At 37.7% G+C, this 18,413-nt stretch overlaps 1 protein-coding gene across 5 annotated transcripts in view; it reads left to right on the top strand.

Annotated features, from left to right (window-relative positions):
• DLGAP5 (DLG associated protein 5) overlaps positions 1–16,039 on the top strand; it is a 40,932-nt gene extending 24,893 nt beyond the window's left edge. For 3 of the 5 annotated variants that reach the window (XM_057542852.1, XM_007192893.2, XM_057542856.1), the window contains 7 exons: positions 3,013–3,105; positions 5,705–5,924; positions 8,543–8,726; positions 10,503–10,563; positions 11,384–11,627; positions 12,460–12,509; positions 15,518–16,039. In XM_057542852.1, the coding sequence (XP_057398835.1) occupies positions 3,013–3,105; positions 5,705–5,924; positions 8,543–8,726; positions 10,503–10,563; positions 11,384–11,627; positions 12,460–12,509; positions 15,518–15,658 (993 nt within the window). In that variant the 3' untranslated portion in view covers positions 15,659–16,039. Of the gene's footprint in view, positions 1–3,012; positions 3,106–5,704; positions 5,925–8,542; positions 8,727–10,502; positions 10,564–11,383; positions 11,628–12,459; positions 12,510–15,517 lie in introns of those variants that run through there. The other 2 variants (XM_057542853.1, XM_057542855.1) reach the window with 2 other exon arrangements.
• The last annotated feature ends 2,374 nt before the right edge of the window (positions 16,040–18,413 follow it).

Here is an 18,413-nt window from a genome sequence, read left to right as displayed (position 1 = left end):
TTAATATCATTGTTAATTTATGGATTTAAAGATATTTGATGTATTTTCATTATTTACAGTTACTATCTTTATTGATACTCATTTCTCAGCTTTGGCCAGTGACAGCCTCTTCAAACTGGCTGCTGGGGCCTTTTTTTTTTTTTAAGAGTTGTACTGAAGTATAATCTGTGTATCATAAAATTTGCCTGTTTTAAATACCGTATGCTAACACATATATATGGAATCTAAAAAAAAAGAAAATGGTTCTGAAGAACCTAGGGGCAGGACAGGAATAAAGAAGCAGACATAGAGAATGGATTTGAGGACACGGGGAGGGGGGAGGGGGAGGGTAATCTGGGACGAAGTGAGAGAGTGGCATGGACATATATACACTACTGAATGTAAAATAGCTAGCTAGTGGGAAGCAGCCACATAGCACAGGGAGATCAGCTCGGTGCTTTGTGTCCACCTAGAGGGGTGGGATAGGGAGGGTGGGAGGGAGACGCAAGAGGGAGGGGATATTGGGATATATGTATACGTATAGCTGATTCACTTTGTTATACAGCAGAAACTAACACAACATTGTAAAGCAGTTATACTCCAATAAAGACGTTAAAAAAAATTTGCCTGTTTTAAGTGTACAATTCAGTGATTGTCAGTAAATTTACAGAGTTGTACACCATGACCATAATCCAAATTTAGAACATTTTTAGCACCACAAAAGGATCCTTCCTGCCTATTTACAAGTCAATCCCCATTCTCACTCCTAGCCCCAGGCATCACTAATCTTCTTGCTGTCTTTGTAGATTTGCCTTTTCTGGACATTTCACATTAAGTAGAATAATACAATATTTGGTCTTTTGTATGTGACTTCTTTCACTTAGCATGATGTTTTTGAGGTTCATCCATGTTGTAGCTTGTATCTGTATTTATCAATTGATGGACATTTATATTGTTTCTACTCTTTGGTGATTATGAATAGTCTTCTATGAATATTCATATACAAATATTAGTGTGGATATATATTGTCATTTCTCTCGGGTAGATACCTAGATTTTGCTGGATCGTATAGTAAATTTATGTTTAACTTTTTAAGAAACTGCCAAACTGTTTTCCAAAGTGATTACACCATTTTATGTCTCCACCAACAATGTGTGCTCCTGTTTCATCACATCCATACTTGTTATTGTCTGTCTTTTTTAGTATAGCCATCCTAGTGGGTGAGAAGTGTTTCTATAGTTTTGATAATGATGTTAAGCATCTTTTCATGTGCTTATTAGCCGTTCATATGTCTTTTTTGGCAAAATGTCTAGTAAAATCTTTTGCCCATTTTTAAATTGGTTTGCCTTTATTATTGAGTGGTGTTTTTCATATATCCTGGATACAAGTCCTTTATCAGAAATATTATTTGCAAATATTTTCTCCCAATTTGTGGCTTCTGTTATAATTTCTTAATGATGTCTTTTGCAGTGTAAATGTTTTTGATTTTTGTATTTTTTGGCCACACTGCATGGCATGCAGGATCTTGGTTCCCTGACCAGGGACTGAACCCGTGCCCCTTGCATTGGGAGCACAGAGTCTTAACCACTGGACCGCCAGGGAAGTCCCAAATGTTTTTGATTTTGATGAAGTTCAATTTATCAGTTTTTTTTCTTTTATGTTGTGTTCATGTCTAAGAACTCTTTTTGCCTAACCACAGGTCACAAAGATTTTCTCTTATGTTTTCTTCTAAAAGGGTTATAGTTTCAGCTCTTACAGTTAGGTCTGATCCATTTGGAGTTCGTTTTTGTGTATGGTGTAGATAAGAGTCTAAATTCATCTTTTTTCTTGAGGATATCCAATTTTCCCAGTACTGTTTCTTGAAAAGATTGTCTTTTCCTCATTGAATTACAGTGGCACCTTGTTGAAAATCAGTGATCATAAATGTAATCCTGAGTCGTTTTGACATTTAAATTTTGTTTTTTGAGAGAGAGATTGAGAGTACATATGAATATAAATGCATAGTAAGGGGACTTGAAGCAAGTTTACCAAACTCTTGACAGTGGTTACCTCTTTGGAGGAGATTGGAAATACCAGAAGGATGGGGATATTATTTGAATCTTTTAAAATGAGATTGTGTGAAGAGAATGAGAAGGCATGCCACGGACTGGGAGACAAATATTTACAAAAGATGCATCTGATATTTGATACAAACATCTGTATCAAAATATACAAAGAACCCTTCAAACAACCTGATTTTTAAATGGAGAAAAGACCTGATCAGACCCTTCACCAAAGGAGACATACAGATGGCAAGTAAGCAGATGACAAGATAAGGCTCAGCGTCGTAGATCATTAAGGAATTGCCAATTAAAACTACAATAAGCTACCACTGGATGCCTGTTAGAATGGCAAAAATCCAAACCACTGACAACGCCAAATGCTGGTGAATATGGAGAGCAGCAGGAACTCTGATTCATTGCTGGTGGTACATTGCAAAATGGTACAGCCACTTTGGAAGACAGTTTGACAGTTTCTTAACAAAACTAAACATGCTCTTATCATACAATCCAGCAATCACAGTCCTTGGTATTTTCCCAAATGACTGAAAACATATGTCTACACAAATATGTGTACACAGATGTTTATAGCATCTTTATTTATAATTGCCAAAACTTGGAAGCAACCAAGATGTCCTCCAGTAGGGGAATGGATAAACAAACTGTAAAAAAAGAGAGAGAGATTGTATTCATATTGTGTAATTTAGGAAACAAAAACATTTAGGATATCTCTCCTACCATTTTAGTGATCAAAAATAATTTAGGAGAGTTATTCATATATGACATTCTTTATGTAGATTTTGAAGGTTTGTAAGACCAAAAATAACAATGAACGATTTTACTATAAGAGTTTTTCACTTGAATACTAAATTCAGGATGATTTAGTCTAATTTTATGTTGCCATTCTCAATTTTTTTGAAGCTTCAGTTTATTAGTTTGTAATTTTAATGTGGTTAGCATTAATCTGATAAACTTGTGCTTTATTTATTAATAGATAGAAGACATAAATCAAAAATTCAACAATCTGACCAAACTTGAGGAATCTGGGTGGCAAAACAATAACAATACAAGCAAAAAAGTTTTTCGGGTAAGTTTGTGGGTTTCTTTTTTTTTTTTTTTAATTAATTAATTTATTTATTTATGGCTGTGTTGGGTCTTCGTTTCTGTGCGAGGGCTTTCTCTAGTTGTGGCAAGTGGGGGCCACTCTTTCACTGCGGTGCGTGGGCCTCTCATTATCGCGGCCTCTCTTGTTGCGGAGCACAGGCTCCAGACGCGCAGGCTCAGTAGTTGTGGCTCACGGGCCTAGTTGCTCCGCGGCATGTGGGATCCTCCCAGACCAGGGCTCGAACCCGTGTCCCCTGCATTGGCAGGCAGGTTCTCAACCACTGCGCCACCAGGGAAGCCCCTAAGCTGTTAGAGTATTAAAGAAACATTTTAATAAAATTATTTTACTAATTGTTATGAAAAAGACTCAAAGGACATTGACAAAATTGATTGAGTTTTAAATCTACTAAACAATGAAGGATGCTTGAACATTTTGAAGCTACTGTGGATATTTCTTATTGAGTACTTAGTCCTGGAAACATTAATATCATCAGTGATGCAGATAATGGCTGTATCAGTACAGCAGTATATCAGAGCCTTGTAATTCTGCCCCTTATCACCAGGTGTCTCTCTCCTCCTACTTTATTTATAGTCTGCTGTTAAGATATCAAACAAATAAAATAAAATTTATCTTTTACTTATACTTTGATACCATTCCCTTCTACCTCCTATTCATTGCCTCTCATTCCATCACTTATCCTGTTTTCATCTTTCCCTCTTTTTTCCATCAGTTTTTAGATATGTTTAAGGGTCTTATCTCTGTTTACATTAGGAAAAAGCAAAACAACAACTAAACCTGTGAGGTCCACATCTCTTCCAGTTATCTGTACCTCCTCTTCCCTATTCCCATTTCTTTCTTCCCATTCACAGACAAGCTTCCTGAAAAAGTTGTCTATACTCTGTCTTTACTATTTTGATTCCCACTTACCTTTCCAACTCACTGCAATTTAGCTTCACCCCCTCTATGCTTCCAGAACTGTTATAACCAAGGTTATTGATCCACTAATTGCTGCAGTTATTAGGTACTTAATTATAAAATCTAGTCCCTCTGCAGTATTAAATACAGTCTACTCCCTCTTTCTTGAAATTGTATTATACTGATTTTCCTCCTACCTCTGTACCTTTTCTTCAGTCATGTTTGCAAGTTCCTTTCCATTTATCCCTTAAGTGTTTGTGATACTCCAGTTCCTACCTCAACTCTCTTCTCTCCTTCCATATTCTTCATGCGCAATCTTACTCACTCGGCGATGATTCCCGAATCTGTATTTCAAACCACTCTTACTGCTAACACAGTAATACTTTAAAATCTGTATATCCCAAACTGAAGTCATCTCCACACACATTGATGTTTCCCTGTCTCAGAGAATGGTGTTATCATCCCTCCAGGCGCCCAAGATAGAAACCTGGCTATCTTCTGTGGTCCTTTCCTTTCTGTATTTCACCACCTTCACCTGCACCTATCTAAAAGATTGCTAAGTCCTCCCAATTCTTCCTCTTAAATATCTCCTGAATCTGTTTACTTTTTTCCATTTTTTCCCTCCATAATCTACTAGCATCTTTTTCCAGTATCACTGAAGTAATCTCCTTCCTAACTGGCTTGTAACCCTCCAATCCATTCTCCAGGTTGGACACAGAGTGATTTTCCAGAATGCAAATTTGATAATGTTAACCTCCTGATTAAAAATCATCAGTAACCTCTATTACTTTGTCCTCTGTGTAAATGTAGCTCCTCAAAATGGTTACATGTGAGGGATTATAATTAGCTGTTACTTACCTCTTGCCAACTCCTCTGTGCTTTCTTTCATTTCTGGTTTTGCAAACATGCTATTCTCTCTACCTAGCCCTTTCCTCATCCCATCTTGTAGCCCACCTAGCTGTGATTTCAGCTCAGGTGCTATTTCCTATAAGCCTTTCTTGGTGCCTCTGAAGGTTGATTAATTGATAAATTCAGCCCTCTGAGTTTATTTCTAACACGACATTTATTCTTCTCAGTGTCCTTATCTAGCTCTTCCACTGTGAAGCTGAGAACTCCTTGAGGGCAGGAACTTTGTCCTTTACCTTTTGACCCCCAGCATTTTATTTATTTATTTATTTATTTTAATTTATTATTTTTAAATTTTTGCCTGCTTTGGGTCTTCATTGCTGCATGCAGGCTTTCTCTAGTTGCAGCAAGCGGGGCCACTCTTCGTTGCAGTGCGCAGGCTTCTCATTGCAGTGGCTTCTCTTGTTGTGGAGCACGGGCTCTAGGCACACGGGCTTCAGTAGTTGCAGCACTCGGACTCAGTAGTTGTAGCCCATGGGCTTCAGAGCACAGACTCAGTAGCTGTGGTGCACGAGCTTAGTTGCTCCGCGGCATGTGGGATCTTCTCGGACCAGGGATTGAACCTGTGTCCCCTGTATTGGCAAGTGGATTCTTAACCACTGCACCACCAGGGAAGTCCAACCCCCCCCCAGCATTTTAGCACGTACTAGGAGCTTGGTAAGTATATGATGAATGTGTTGAGTATTTCATGTATGCTTTATTTGTTTTTCTTATAAGATGGTAATGAATCCCTTTAGTAAGTCATAATTTCTCTTCACAGAAAAAAGTTGTCTCAGGTATAGCGAGTAAACCCAAACAGGATGATGGTGGAAGAATTGCAGCTAGAAATCGCCTAGCTGCCATAAAAAATGCAGTGAGAGAGAGAATTAAGCAGAAAGAACATGCTGAGGCTGCAGCCTCTGCAATGCCAAACGAAGTGGATAAAATAGTGTTTGATGCTGGATTTTTCAGAATTGAAAGTCCCGTTAAATCATTCTCAGGTTAGTTTTTCTGCTGAGACTACTAAAGGGAAATATTTGGGTTGGATGGGAGCTTGTGTAAGAGATGAAAAATAGTTTTCACATGAAGATTTATGTGTTTTCTGTGATTTCTGAGAAATAGCTTATGGAAGGTGGGTTTGGTTTAATTTTCATTTGGAGTAAAAATTTTCCTCCAATCTTTTTGAAATACAGTAAATGCACCGATTTCCTTATTTTATTTTATTAAAAAATTTTTTTAAAAAATTTATTTATTTGGCTGCACCAGGTCTTAGTTGCGGCATCCGAACTCTTAGTTGCGGCATGTGGGATCTAGTTCCCTGATCAGTGATCGAACCTGGGCCCCCTGCATTGGGAGCGTGGAGTCTTAGCCACTGAACCACCAGGGAAGTCCCCCATTTTCCTAATTTTAAAATATTGCAGTGTAACCAGCTTTTACTACTTCAGAAAACCATTCTTTCTTATGATTTTCTAACTCTGGTTGTATTTTTCAATAGCTGTTTTTCATAGGCTATCTTTATTAGATTGAATTTATTTACCTAGATTAAAATTATATATAAGCCATATAATAAGAGGTCATAGTTGAAGTAATCTGTTCCTTCAATCTTGGTAGACACTTCTATTAATGCTTTAAGTGCTAGATGTTTATTTTCAAGGAGAAAGGGGCTAAGTCATCTTTAAGTGCTAATCAGCAGAAGGGATTTTTTTTTCCTATTATTTAACTGTGTCCACTAGGAAGATTTCTGACCATAAACTTGAGTTGCTATTTAATATTTACATTAAAATGTAAATTTATCACCTCAAGTATATTATTACCTCCCTGTCAATTTAGGTATCACACCTAGTGTGTGGTTTTGGTGTATTTCCTTTACTCCAAGCAGCTGCACTCCCTGGACTCCAGGAATTGCCTCACTGCTAATGGCATGTGTCCTTGTTACTTACTTCCCAAGGATCCTAGTGGTTTCCATGACTATGGGCCCACCGCTGTCTGTTCTTTCAGGTAGTCATCTTGGCACTTATGACTAGAGAGATCAAGGTTTTTGACCAAAATTGATCTTTCTGAAATTGAGTTTTAATTATAGAACTCAATAAAGTTTTAATTGTAGAACTCATAGTTTATATGAGGTTTGTTACAAAACAGAGGTCCCCCAAGAAGCCCCACTCATCCCGTTTGTTACTTCCTAAAGGCAACCACTTCCAGTGCTTAAAGGAGTCTTGGGTTGTTTGCAGCCCTCTCTAAACAAGGTGTAGATTTTTTTCTTGAATTATTCCTTTGATGTACTTTCCTTGGTTTTCTCTGATCTTTCTTTCAGAAACTCATATCTTTCTCCTGGTAAATAGACTATTTTTATCATTCTTTCCTGTACTTGTCATTTTCTTCTACTTCCTGACTTTCTTCAACTTTCCTGTTAGCTATCATGTTTTTAATTCCCAAGAACTCTTTCTTAGTCTTTGAATGTTCCATTTTATAACATTCTGTACTTGTTTCATAAGTGCACTGTCTTATTTTTCTACAGATGTTAACGATAGCTTTTATGTATTCTTCCCCTGGATAGTTTGTTCCAAGATACTCTCATCTGTTTGGTTTTGGTTTCTGTCTCTCGTATTAGAGGCTTCCATCGGGTGTCCGATGATCATCCACTGCCTGCTCATGGTTAAGAGCAGGACTCTGCACGACAGCATGTGGGTAATAAGGTCTTTACTGTGGGGTGATTTAGCTGCACCGTTACGCTGAGAACCTGCACATCATCACTGTATTTAAGTCTTTTCTCATGGGCTAGTTAGATTCCCCAGAGAAGACCCTTCCGATCTGTTGCCTGGAGGGTATTATTCTGGCTTCCAGTCTTTCAGGAGCCACATGGGGGGAGGGAAACTGAGTGTATCAACAATTTAAAAAATACTCATTTAATCCCCCCTTTTCCATATAGTACCCGTCTCTCAACCTTATCCCCTAAACCAGAGACGCCCTGTTTCACCTTTTTGGGGAGATAAGCCTCTAGTTTTTTTTATCTTGGTGGTGGGAGGGGGTTGGTGAAAGTTTCCCAGCTGTGGATAATGAGGAAAGGAATCTTGACTCTAATTGTTCTTTAAACTGACTTTGAACCAATCCTGTTTTTACCTCTGCTTGCAGAGATTCTTGAGGCCACCAATTCTTTTGAGAGGTGCTGTGGTATAAACTGGGTTGATTCACATCAACCTGACTAGTGGCTTAGGATTTATTTTCTTGAGTCTACTAAGTAATATCCCACTCATCTATCTGCATTACGCTTCCAAAATTTTCTGAGTTTTGTTGTTTCTGGTTTAGTTTCCTTTGTCCTTGAAAATTATATTTCAAATTTTAAAAGCCACTGACCTTAAAAAAAAGGATGCTTTGTCCTTGTAGCATTCAACCTTTCAAGATTATCTGTTACTATTTATAGTAGTGGGATGTCAAGAGGAAGCAGTTTAGTGTGTGTATTCAGTACTATCTTTAACTGAAAGTCCCAGGCATTGACTTTAACAAACATTATTTTATAGGAGAAAGGTAGGGGAATAGGAAGAATTTGCACTGTCTTCCTAGTTATAATGAAAAATGAATGAAAGAGGATTTTGGTATTAAGATGATTTCTCTCATCTTCTAGGACTTTCTTCTGAATGTCTTTCTCAAAGACTTAGAATACCTAAGTCTGTCAGCAAAGCTGCATCTGAGAGCAGGGCTGAGATGGGCGTTCTAAGACAAACTACATCACCAGAGAATCCTGATCCTCAGGGTACCAAAAGTGAACATGCTGATAAGACTTTGATTTCAGATATTCCTGGAAACAGGTATTTCTTTAATATGTTATTAAGAGTTTAACAGATGCAGACATTAAATTCCATTTCAGATTGTTAACCTGGTTAAGTATGCAAGATATGTATTGTTTATTAAATTTCACAATGACCCTGTAACATATAGGCAATACTTCTGTTTTACAAATGAGGAAATTAGGGCCTCAGATTTCAGATTGGTAAATGGTCATATCTAGATGGGCAAAGTAAATGCTGCAGAACCAAGAAGAAAAGAAGTAATATAGTGTTCTTTGTTGATAAACGGCCTGAAACTTTGGTGCTTGACAGATCTGAGCTCAAAACCAGCTCTATGACATACTAGCTATGAAACTTCAGGACAAGTTTAATTAACTCACTAAGCTTCAGTTTCATCATCCACAAAACAGTGCTGATACCTCCCTGCAGGGTCGTTGAGAGGTAGGCACTTTTGTACCAGCCATTATAGAAAGTACCTTGAGGTTGCTGACTTGACAGATGGCAGAGTGAGAGAAGGGGGAGCTAATATGTACTGAACAATTATTATGGGCTGGACATTGTTCAAGGTTCCTATCATATATTATCTCATTTAATCCTCAAAACAACCATGTGAGGTACTAGATCTCCATTTTTTAAAAATGAGGAAACTTGAAAAGTTAGTAACTTACCCAAATTCAGCTTACAGTTGGTGGGAGTGGATGTTACCTACATTCTTTATGCTACATAGTACTGCCTCTGCACAGATGCATCAAAATTACCTATATAGTCCTTGTTCGTGGAACATAAATGTACCAGAAATATGATAGGAAAAAGATACTTTAAGTAGGAAATAAAATTGTAGTCTGGAGCCAAGATAGGACTGTTGGATTTATTATTAATCTGGAGATGGGACAGCATTGAATATTCTGCCGTCACACCAAACAAGGCTGTCAAAAAATAAAGAACACCCTATGCATTGACTATTTCAATGGGGAAACAAATGAAAGTTTTTCTTTTTAAATATTTCATGGAACAAGTTATAAAATTCCTAGTTTTCAGTATAAACTAAAGTATATTTAGCCTTTGTAGGGATTAAAATATTTTAGATGTTTTAGAAATCTGTGGATTATAAAATACCAATTTATGGTCATTTCTTAAATGCAAGTTACTTTACTTTGTATACCCTGTAGTTCATTATCTTGTACTAAGAAGATCCAAAATTGTATTTAAGTGATATTACAAGTACTCTTTAAAAATTTTTTTTACTTTATTTCCGATAATAGTCCTGCAAGAGCATCTTACAAATAAACAACTTCGTACAATGAAGGCAAAGTGAAGCTGAAAACCAGAAAAATAGAGTATATATACATATTTTGAAATGACTCCAAGAGGTTGAGACAGATGTTTCTAGTAAAATGCAAGTTAAGAACTTCAGGATTAGAATATATTGTGCTATAACTAGCTAACAAGTAAATGTAGGCAACTCCAGCCATACAATAATTGAGTTGATGCTTTAATTCCCCAGAAGTAAGCTTTTTCCTGACTTTCTCTAGTATGTGGCTCTGGATTTGGCCGAGGTTCAAAAGATTGCCAGTAGACTGACCAGCATGGTCACAGGCTTGTGAGCTTTCCGAGGAAAATGCCTTTGGTTTGTAAGGCCATCCTGCAGTAGCTGTCATCCGAAACTAATCTATTTGGATCAGGCCTGATCTTGGATGAGGCTCCACCTTTGACCCATAAGGAGAGTCTCAAAACACAAGACAAAAGATAGCAAACTGTTTAATTATCGGAGTACAGTGCTGCTTTTTTCCTTTTCAGGAACAGCATAGTAGAAGATGCTAAGTGTCCTGGATTACAAGATTTAATTGAAGTAAACCATGTAAGTCCTATTCCAGTGCATTAGATAGCCCAGTATGTTATCTGTTTATATCATTATATATAGTAACTCCATAAACAACCTCTGGAATTTCCATTGGAAATCTAAAGCAGTCATATAAAATGATAGTTCTTATTTCAAAGACCTTTGGCTTGTTTGAGATCATAGTGCCAATTTGGTTTTCAGCTCACATCAAGATTATTTTTGTAAATAAAGTTTTATGGTATCACAGTCATTTGTTTATGTATTGTATCTGGCTGCTTTCAAAATACAACGGTAGAGTGTTCGTGTTTGTGCAGAGACTCTTTGGATCACAAAGCCTAAAATATTTATAGTTGGCTCTTGAACAACAGCATGAGGGGGGTGCCATCCCTCTGCACAGTCAAAAATCCACGTATAACTAGCAGTTGGTGCACCCCTTATACTTGGTTCTTCCATATTTGTGGGTCCGCCTCCGCGGATTCAACCAACCACGGATCCTGTAGTATTTACCATTGTAAAGATTCTGTGTATAAGTGGACCCTCGCAGTTCAAACCCATGTTGTTCAAGGGTCAACTGTACTACCTGGCCCATCACATGGAATGTTTGCCAATCTCTGAGCTGAACTGTTGGTACTTGCTAAGAAACTTTCCTTCATTTATACTATTGCTGTAATATTATATGATCTAATTGTTCAAGAAGCAAGGTAGTAGGATTTACAGTGTTCTTTAGCTTGTGCTCAGAATGTCATCCTTCTATTATTTCTTATTTTTAATAGCAATAAGACTTTTTCTGTTTATTTCAGTTCTGGGTAATTAAATGTAATAACATTTTTACTTCCAGGATGTAAATAAGATAAACTTTGAAATAAATTGTTTACCTAGTGAAAGAATGAATTTGGCTCTCCTTGCTGGCAAAGTGGCAGATGATGTTAATACTAACAAAAAGGAAGAAATTTCAGATGTTGTGTATGGAATGGAACTAAATTCAGTTACAGCACAGGATGTTTTGATGATTAGCCCTGAAAAAAATGTACCATCACAAAATAACATCTCACAGGAAGAAGAAACAAAAATTTCTCAGTCAGGTAAAGTCTTTTAATGTATTTAAATGAGGCTTTGTTAAATAAATGAACTTGGACTGAAGTATAGATTATTATAAACACTTCGGGATACAGTTTCCAAGAATGAAGGTTGAGAAATTGGACACTTGCAGTAAATATCTTGTGAGAATTAGTTTGTGTTGTGGTACCCTACTATCCACCCAAACCTTTTGAGGTAGACCCATTAAAAATCAACAACAGATACTAATGCATATTGGATATCAGCAGCACTTTACATTAGACCTAACTATGTGGGAACCTTTGTTGTTTGTGAAGACTCAGAAGAATTCCCTGAAGTTTTTTTAGTTCTCTTCTTTTCCATCAAACATCCTCAAACCTTTCTTCAAAACACCCTCTTTTTCTGCCCTAATGCCTTTTCCTACCTACTGTGTTGTGATTGTAGGAAATGGCTCTTGTATTTTTGTTATAATATAATGTGTGATGGTTTCACCTACTGTTTTCATCTGCTACTGCATGGTGCTCTTCTGGCTGGGGTCTAAGGCAAAATAAACATTATAACCTTGGTCAGACATTTACGGCACTCCAGCTATGTTCTTCTAGCATCTTTTGGGTACCTTTAAATTACAAGCATGAGATTTATTTATAGAAGACTTTTTTTATACTGAAATTAAGGATGAGAATTTTACAAAGAAATTTAACTACATTTCAAAAATATTATAGCATAAGATGATCCATATTTTTCTTAGCATATGATGTATGGAATTTTTCATCTTTCAAGGCTTTGTCCATTTCTAACAACCCTTAACTGTGAGAATATTACTTTAAAAGTTAAAAATTATTCCTTTTTGTTTTTCAGTACTATTTGATAATAAAAGTCTCACTACTGAATGCCATCTTCTTGATTCAGTAAGTTTTCCAACTTGATTTGAAAAGTTCTTTATATTCCAGATTTGTTTTATAAAATGAATATTACTCACTTTTCAGTTTATGTGCAAAGTTTACGTCTTGTCATTGTTTTATTTACTCTGAAATCCACTTTTATTCATTTTTTCTCAAAATGGGAAAAATTGTATTAAGTGATATTAATACTTTAAAATATAGTGTGCTTTAGTATTAAACTCTGAAGATTTAATTCTCTATATGGTGTATGTATCAAATTTGTTTGTGACAAAGTGGTTGAATACTTGAATATCTAATATGTAGCTTGGATTATGCTGGGTAGTTCCCAGTGATGTATGAAAAATATAATGCAAGGTTTCTACCTTTTTGAAGCTTACAGTTGTGTAGATAATGTCTGTCCTACCTTCAGTCATTGCTTATTTTCATTCTAGTTCTTTTAGATTACTATATTTATGTCCTGCTATTTTATTTGGAAGCTCCCCAGCCTTTACTTTTAGTGACCTCTTGCCTCTAAATCTAGTTCAAACATTTGCCCATCTGTGAAGCCTTCCTGTAATAGCTCTCATCTCTCGCATGTTAATTTCTGTATAGGCACAGGTGCACAATGCATACAGTGCACACGTTGAATCTCTTATTAAGAGTATAATATGAATAGGGCTTCCGTGGTGGCGCAGTGGTTGAGAATCCGCCTGCCAGTGCAGGGAACACGCGTTCGATCCCTGGTCTGGGAAGATCCCACATGCCGCGGAGCAACTAAGCCCATGCGCCACAACTACTGAGCCTGTGCTCTAGAGCCTGTGAGCCACAACTACTGAGCCCACGTGCTGCAGCTACTGAAGCCCACATGCCTAGAGCCCGTGCTCTGCAGCAAGAGAAGCCACCGCAATGAGAAGCCTGCGCACTACAATGAAGAGTAGCCCCCACTTGCCACAACTAGAGAAAGCCGGCGCGCAGCAACGAAGACCCAACACAGCCAAAATAAATAAATTAAATAAATAAATTTTTTTAAAAAAGAGTATAATATGAATAAATGATACTGTATTCCTAAAACATATTGTACTTTCAGGGATCTACTTCCCTTATTAACTATAAATTCCTCTTTAGGCAGAGCTGTCTGATTCGCATTCATGGGTGCTGGTACTGAATAGTAGGGCATGAATGGAATAGTGCTGTCTTGCCTACTAAGTGTTTACTGCATTGGCTTTCAGCCCTACTGCCAGATATTTTTATTTCAATGATCTGGATTAGGTCGTTCATCAGGCGATTCTAACATGTGGCCATGGTCAACAACTCTGGTTTATAACCTTACCTTGAAATTTTCCAGGACCAATTGCTAAAATGAATCAGGGAGTGGCTTTGGTTTGCTCATCTTCGATCTCAGAATATAAAAAATTCATTAAGGCAAATGTAGGATCAAACAGAAACAATTTTTGTTAACCTCATGAAGCCTGGCGAATGCTTGGCTTCCTTAAGCCACTAATTCCTTAAGGACCTCTGAATATGTTGACTTTTATTATCTTTCAAAGATGCCTTCTTTGTATTCAGCCTTCTGGGCTGGCTGCATCTCAGGAGCTGAATGGAATGTGTTACTGCGACCACACTGTTCGTTCTTAGTCTTGGCCTTCTTTATTTATTTTTAAAATAAATTTATTTATTTTATTTTTGGCTGCATTGGGTCTTCGTTGCTGCACGCGGGCTTTCTCTAGTTGTGGTGAGCGGGGGCTACTCTTCGTTACAGTGCGCAGGCTTCTCATTGTGGTGGTTTCTCTTGTTGGAGACCATGGGTTCTAGGCGTGCAGGCTCAGTAGTTGTGGCTTACAGGCTTAGTTGCTCCGCAGCGTGTGGGATCTTCCCGGACCAGGGCTTGAACCTGTGTCGCCTGCACTGGCAGGCAGATTCTTAACCACTGCACCACTAGGAAGTCCCAGTCGAAGGCTTCTTTTTTTTTTTTTTTTTAATTAATTTATTTATTTATTTATTTATTTCGGCTGCATTGGGTCTTCATTGCTGCCCGCGGGCTTTCTCTAGTTGTGGCGAGCAGGGGCTACTCTTCGTTGTAAGTTGCAGAGCACGGGCTCTAGGCGCGCGGGCTCAGTAGTTGTGGCTTACGGCCTCTACAGCACAGGCTCAGTAGTTGTGGCTCACGGGCTTTAGTTGCTCTGCGGCATGTGGGATCTTTCCGGACCAGGGCTCGAACCTGCGTCCCCTGCGTTGGCAGGCGGATTCTTAACCACTGTGCCACCAGGGAAGTCCCAGTCTTAGCCTCTTTAATCCTAGGCTGAGACCTAGAAGGACAGGGATTTCAGCATAAGGCCAATTTATATAAACCTGATTAAACTTGTTCTCAGAGCTGAATTCTGAATGATTGGTTCTGATAATATGTGTTATTATAAGTAAATCTGGATGTTAATCATAATATTCTATTTTTGATATATTAGTAATATGATTAAAATTGCTTCACAGTTATCATATATTATCTTGTTGATAAATCTTAGTATCTTATAACTTAGTCTCCCTGTGAATTGTTTTCCACTTCCATAAATTTTAGAATTTTTTTTTTTAATAGGTCCACCTGTCTATTTTAGACCCACATTATTACTAGCTCTGTGCATCATTTGAACTTGAAGTAGGGTTTGAGAGGGAACAAAGAAAAGGATCCCAGCAGGATCACACTAGTAAAAGACCTATTAAGTACAATTATATGGATTAGGATTTGTGGAATCTGCATAAGTGGCCTCAGTTTTATTCATCCTGCATATGTTGCTGAAGTCCATTTACATATTACTAATCACCTTTTAAGGCATATATTCCTAATATACTTTTCAATTAAAAACTATATATTTGAAATTAGATCCATGGAAAGTAGCATAATCATGTTATTAATAATTTTTTATTGTGTATAAGAAATATCATTTATATTATTAATTAATCCATTACTAATTTGCAATGTTGAAAATTTAATTGGTGAAACTCTTGATGGTTACTTTAGTGACTTCTCTAAATTTATTCTCTAGCCAGGCCTAAACTGCAGTAATACATTCACTCAGGTGGAAAGAAGACATCAAGAACATACCAGACACATTCCCTTTGGTGGTAACCTGATTACGTTTTCACCTCTAAGGCCCCTCAGTGGAGATCAACCAGAAGAATTTTGAATTTAAAAAGAAATCCAGACATTTTTCTTCATGTTATCAGTGCTGTGGTATACTCTTAGAATATTGAAAAGTTGAAGAATATGTATTTGTGTTCACTTCTATTCAATCCATTTATATAGTGTCATACAGCAGCCCTCCATATACTGAGGGCCTACTGTTGGGGACTTGAGCATCCTTGAATTTTGATATCCGTGCGTGTGTGTGAGGGGAGGGGGGCGTCCTGGAACCAGTACCCCCCACCCCAAGATTCTGAGGAACAACTGTATACTATTTCAATATTCAGTGTTCATCAAAGTATGTTTTAGATATGATACTGTTTCTCAAGGGAAGTGGGGATATTTTGTATATTAACCATGCAGAATAAAAATGTACTGTGCCTTGCCTCTCTTGTTTAAAATGTATAAGCTTAAAAGTTAAGTATACCTACTCAGAGCTTATGAACATTCTTTCATTTAATCAAAATACAATGTTAAACTTTGACAGAAATATTTGCATTCTTTTATACTTTATTCTTAATTTGAACTCTTAAATTTGTTGATGTTGAACAGCTTTGCATATTGCATTTTCCAGGGTATGTTGACTTTCTTTAGATGAGCTTTCTGGATTCTGAAGTCAGTTTACATGCTGCAGTTTCAAATGGTTAAATTATAAGCAGTTCCCATTAAATTCTTTTTTTTTTTTTTAATTTTATTTATTTATTTATTTATTTTTGGCTGTGTTGGGTCTTCGTTTCTGTGCGAGGGCTTTCTCTAGTTGCGGCGAGCGAGGGCCACTCTTCATCGCGGTGCGCGGGCCTCTCACTGTCGCGGCCTCTCTTGTTGTGGAGCACAGGCTCCAGACGCGCAGGCTCAGTAGTTGTGGCTCACGGGCCCAGTTGCTCCGCGGCATGTGGGATCTTCCCAGACCAGGGCTCGAACCCGTGTCCCCTGCCTTGGCAGGCAGATTCTCAACCACTGCGCCACCAGGGAAGCCCCCCATTAAATTCTTGTATTTTTTTTTTTTTTCATTTTCCCCTTGACGTGACTGACAGCCTTTGAAGGAAATGCTGCCTTCCCTTAAAGAGAATTATATCACTTAATGCGTTCAAAATATTTTCTCTTTTATAAAACTCTTAACTACAGGATTTGTAGAAGACAGGTCATCAGAATAACAGAGCACCAAGATGACTCATTGTAGCTAAAGCTTGTCACCAGACCTGGATCCAGTTATTTCTGTTTGCAAATGAGGTGAGTGTTCGAGGTATTCACCAAGCAAGCAGCAACTTTCTGGCTAGTCCTTTAAGATGAGGAGTTTCCAAACAAGAAAGGAAAGCACATCTACTTTTGTTGTCAGAGGAAGGTATGTTAGGCTTGTGGAAAAGACAGTATTTATTATCAAGGCCACGTGAGCAGTTAGGAGACTATGTGAGGTGCTGGCTTAGAAGCATATTCTCAGAATGCCTAGTCTTAACAAAATATAAAAGCAGCTTTAACAGCCCATTAATGAATAATTCAAGCAAGACATTCAGAACAAAGAAACATTTTATGTAAAAGTTAGGGTTTTCTAAGGGTCCTGGGCCATGAACATGTAAAAGAGATGGGTACAAAGCAACCCAAGACTTAGAATCTATATAAAGCAATATGCAACAATGGGACTTCCCTGGTGGCGCCGTGGATAAGACTCCGAGCTCCCAATGCAGGGGGTCCGGGTTCGATCCCTGGTCAGGGAACTAGATCCCACATGCATGCCACAACTAAGGAGCCCGTGTGCCGCAGCTAAGGAGCTGGCAAGCCCCGCAACTCAGGAGCCCTGGAGCCACAACTAAGGAGCCTGCCTGTCGCAACTAAGACCTGGCTCAACCAAATAAAAAAAAAAAAAAAAAAAAAAGCAACATAATAATAAAATAACATTTGCCCCCAAGGATAAAGTAGATGAGAATAAAACAATGTGAGTAAACATGATTTTTTTTTGTAGGTTTAATAAGATGTACTATTGAATCATTTAGAAAGCTTTTGGCTATTAAGTGATAATGAATTGAACTCGAATTGGCTTAACAGTAAGGAAATTTATTATTTCACAAGTTGTCAGGGTGATTTCAGGCACTTTACAATCAACAGCTCAATGATGGCATCGAAGTCCAACATCTGTTCATAGTTCATTCTGGCATCCTTGGTGTCAGTGTCTCTAAAGCTGGGTCCTTTTGGAGCCACGTGATGGCTGCTAGTGGTAATCAGAGCTGTGTCCTTCCCTTTAGTCTGGTTAGGCCAGCTAATGCCACATCTCCATCTGCAGATCAGCTGGGGTTTGCTTAAACTAATCAGGTTTCCCTATTTTATCTGGGATTATACCTGGGTAAAACCAGGACTGTTAGGAAGCAGGGAATGAGTTGGGTAGGCAGCCATCAGTGTCTCCTACAACTAGAGAGAGTGTCCTTGGGCTACTGGACTCTAGAATTATGAGGTATTAAGAAAATCTTTAAAGACAAAATGAAAGAAAACTGGGTAGAACAAGAGCCTTTCCAAAAATTAAAAAAAATGGAATTTCCATGTACTGAGGACCTACTATACGACAACCTCTCTGCAAACAATATTTATTCAATGGTCATAGTAACCCATTTTATAGACAAAAGGTGTGTTATAAAATGTATTATACAGTTCGTTTTACAGACAACGGAACCAAGGCTCAGAGGATTTAAGTAATTTTGTATAAACCAAATTTCCTTTTTTCTCCATAGCTTACTGTGTTCTTCTGTTTAATCACTTGAGTAGAACAGTCA

The sequence above is a fragment of the Balaenoptera acutorostrata genome, chromosome 3 (assembly GCF_949987535.1).
Source record: "Balaenoptera acutorostrata chromosome 3, mBalAcu1.1, whole genome shotgun sequence".
Lineage (NCBI taxonomy): Eukaryota > Metazoa > Chordata > Mammalia > Artiodactyla > Balaenopteridae > Balaenoptera > Balaenoptera acutorostrata.
This window is presented reverse-complemented; position numbering and strand designations above follow the sequence as displayed.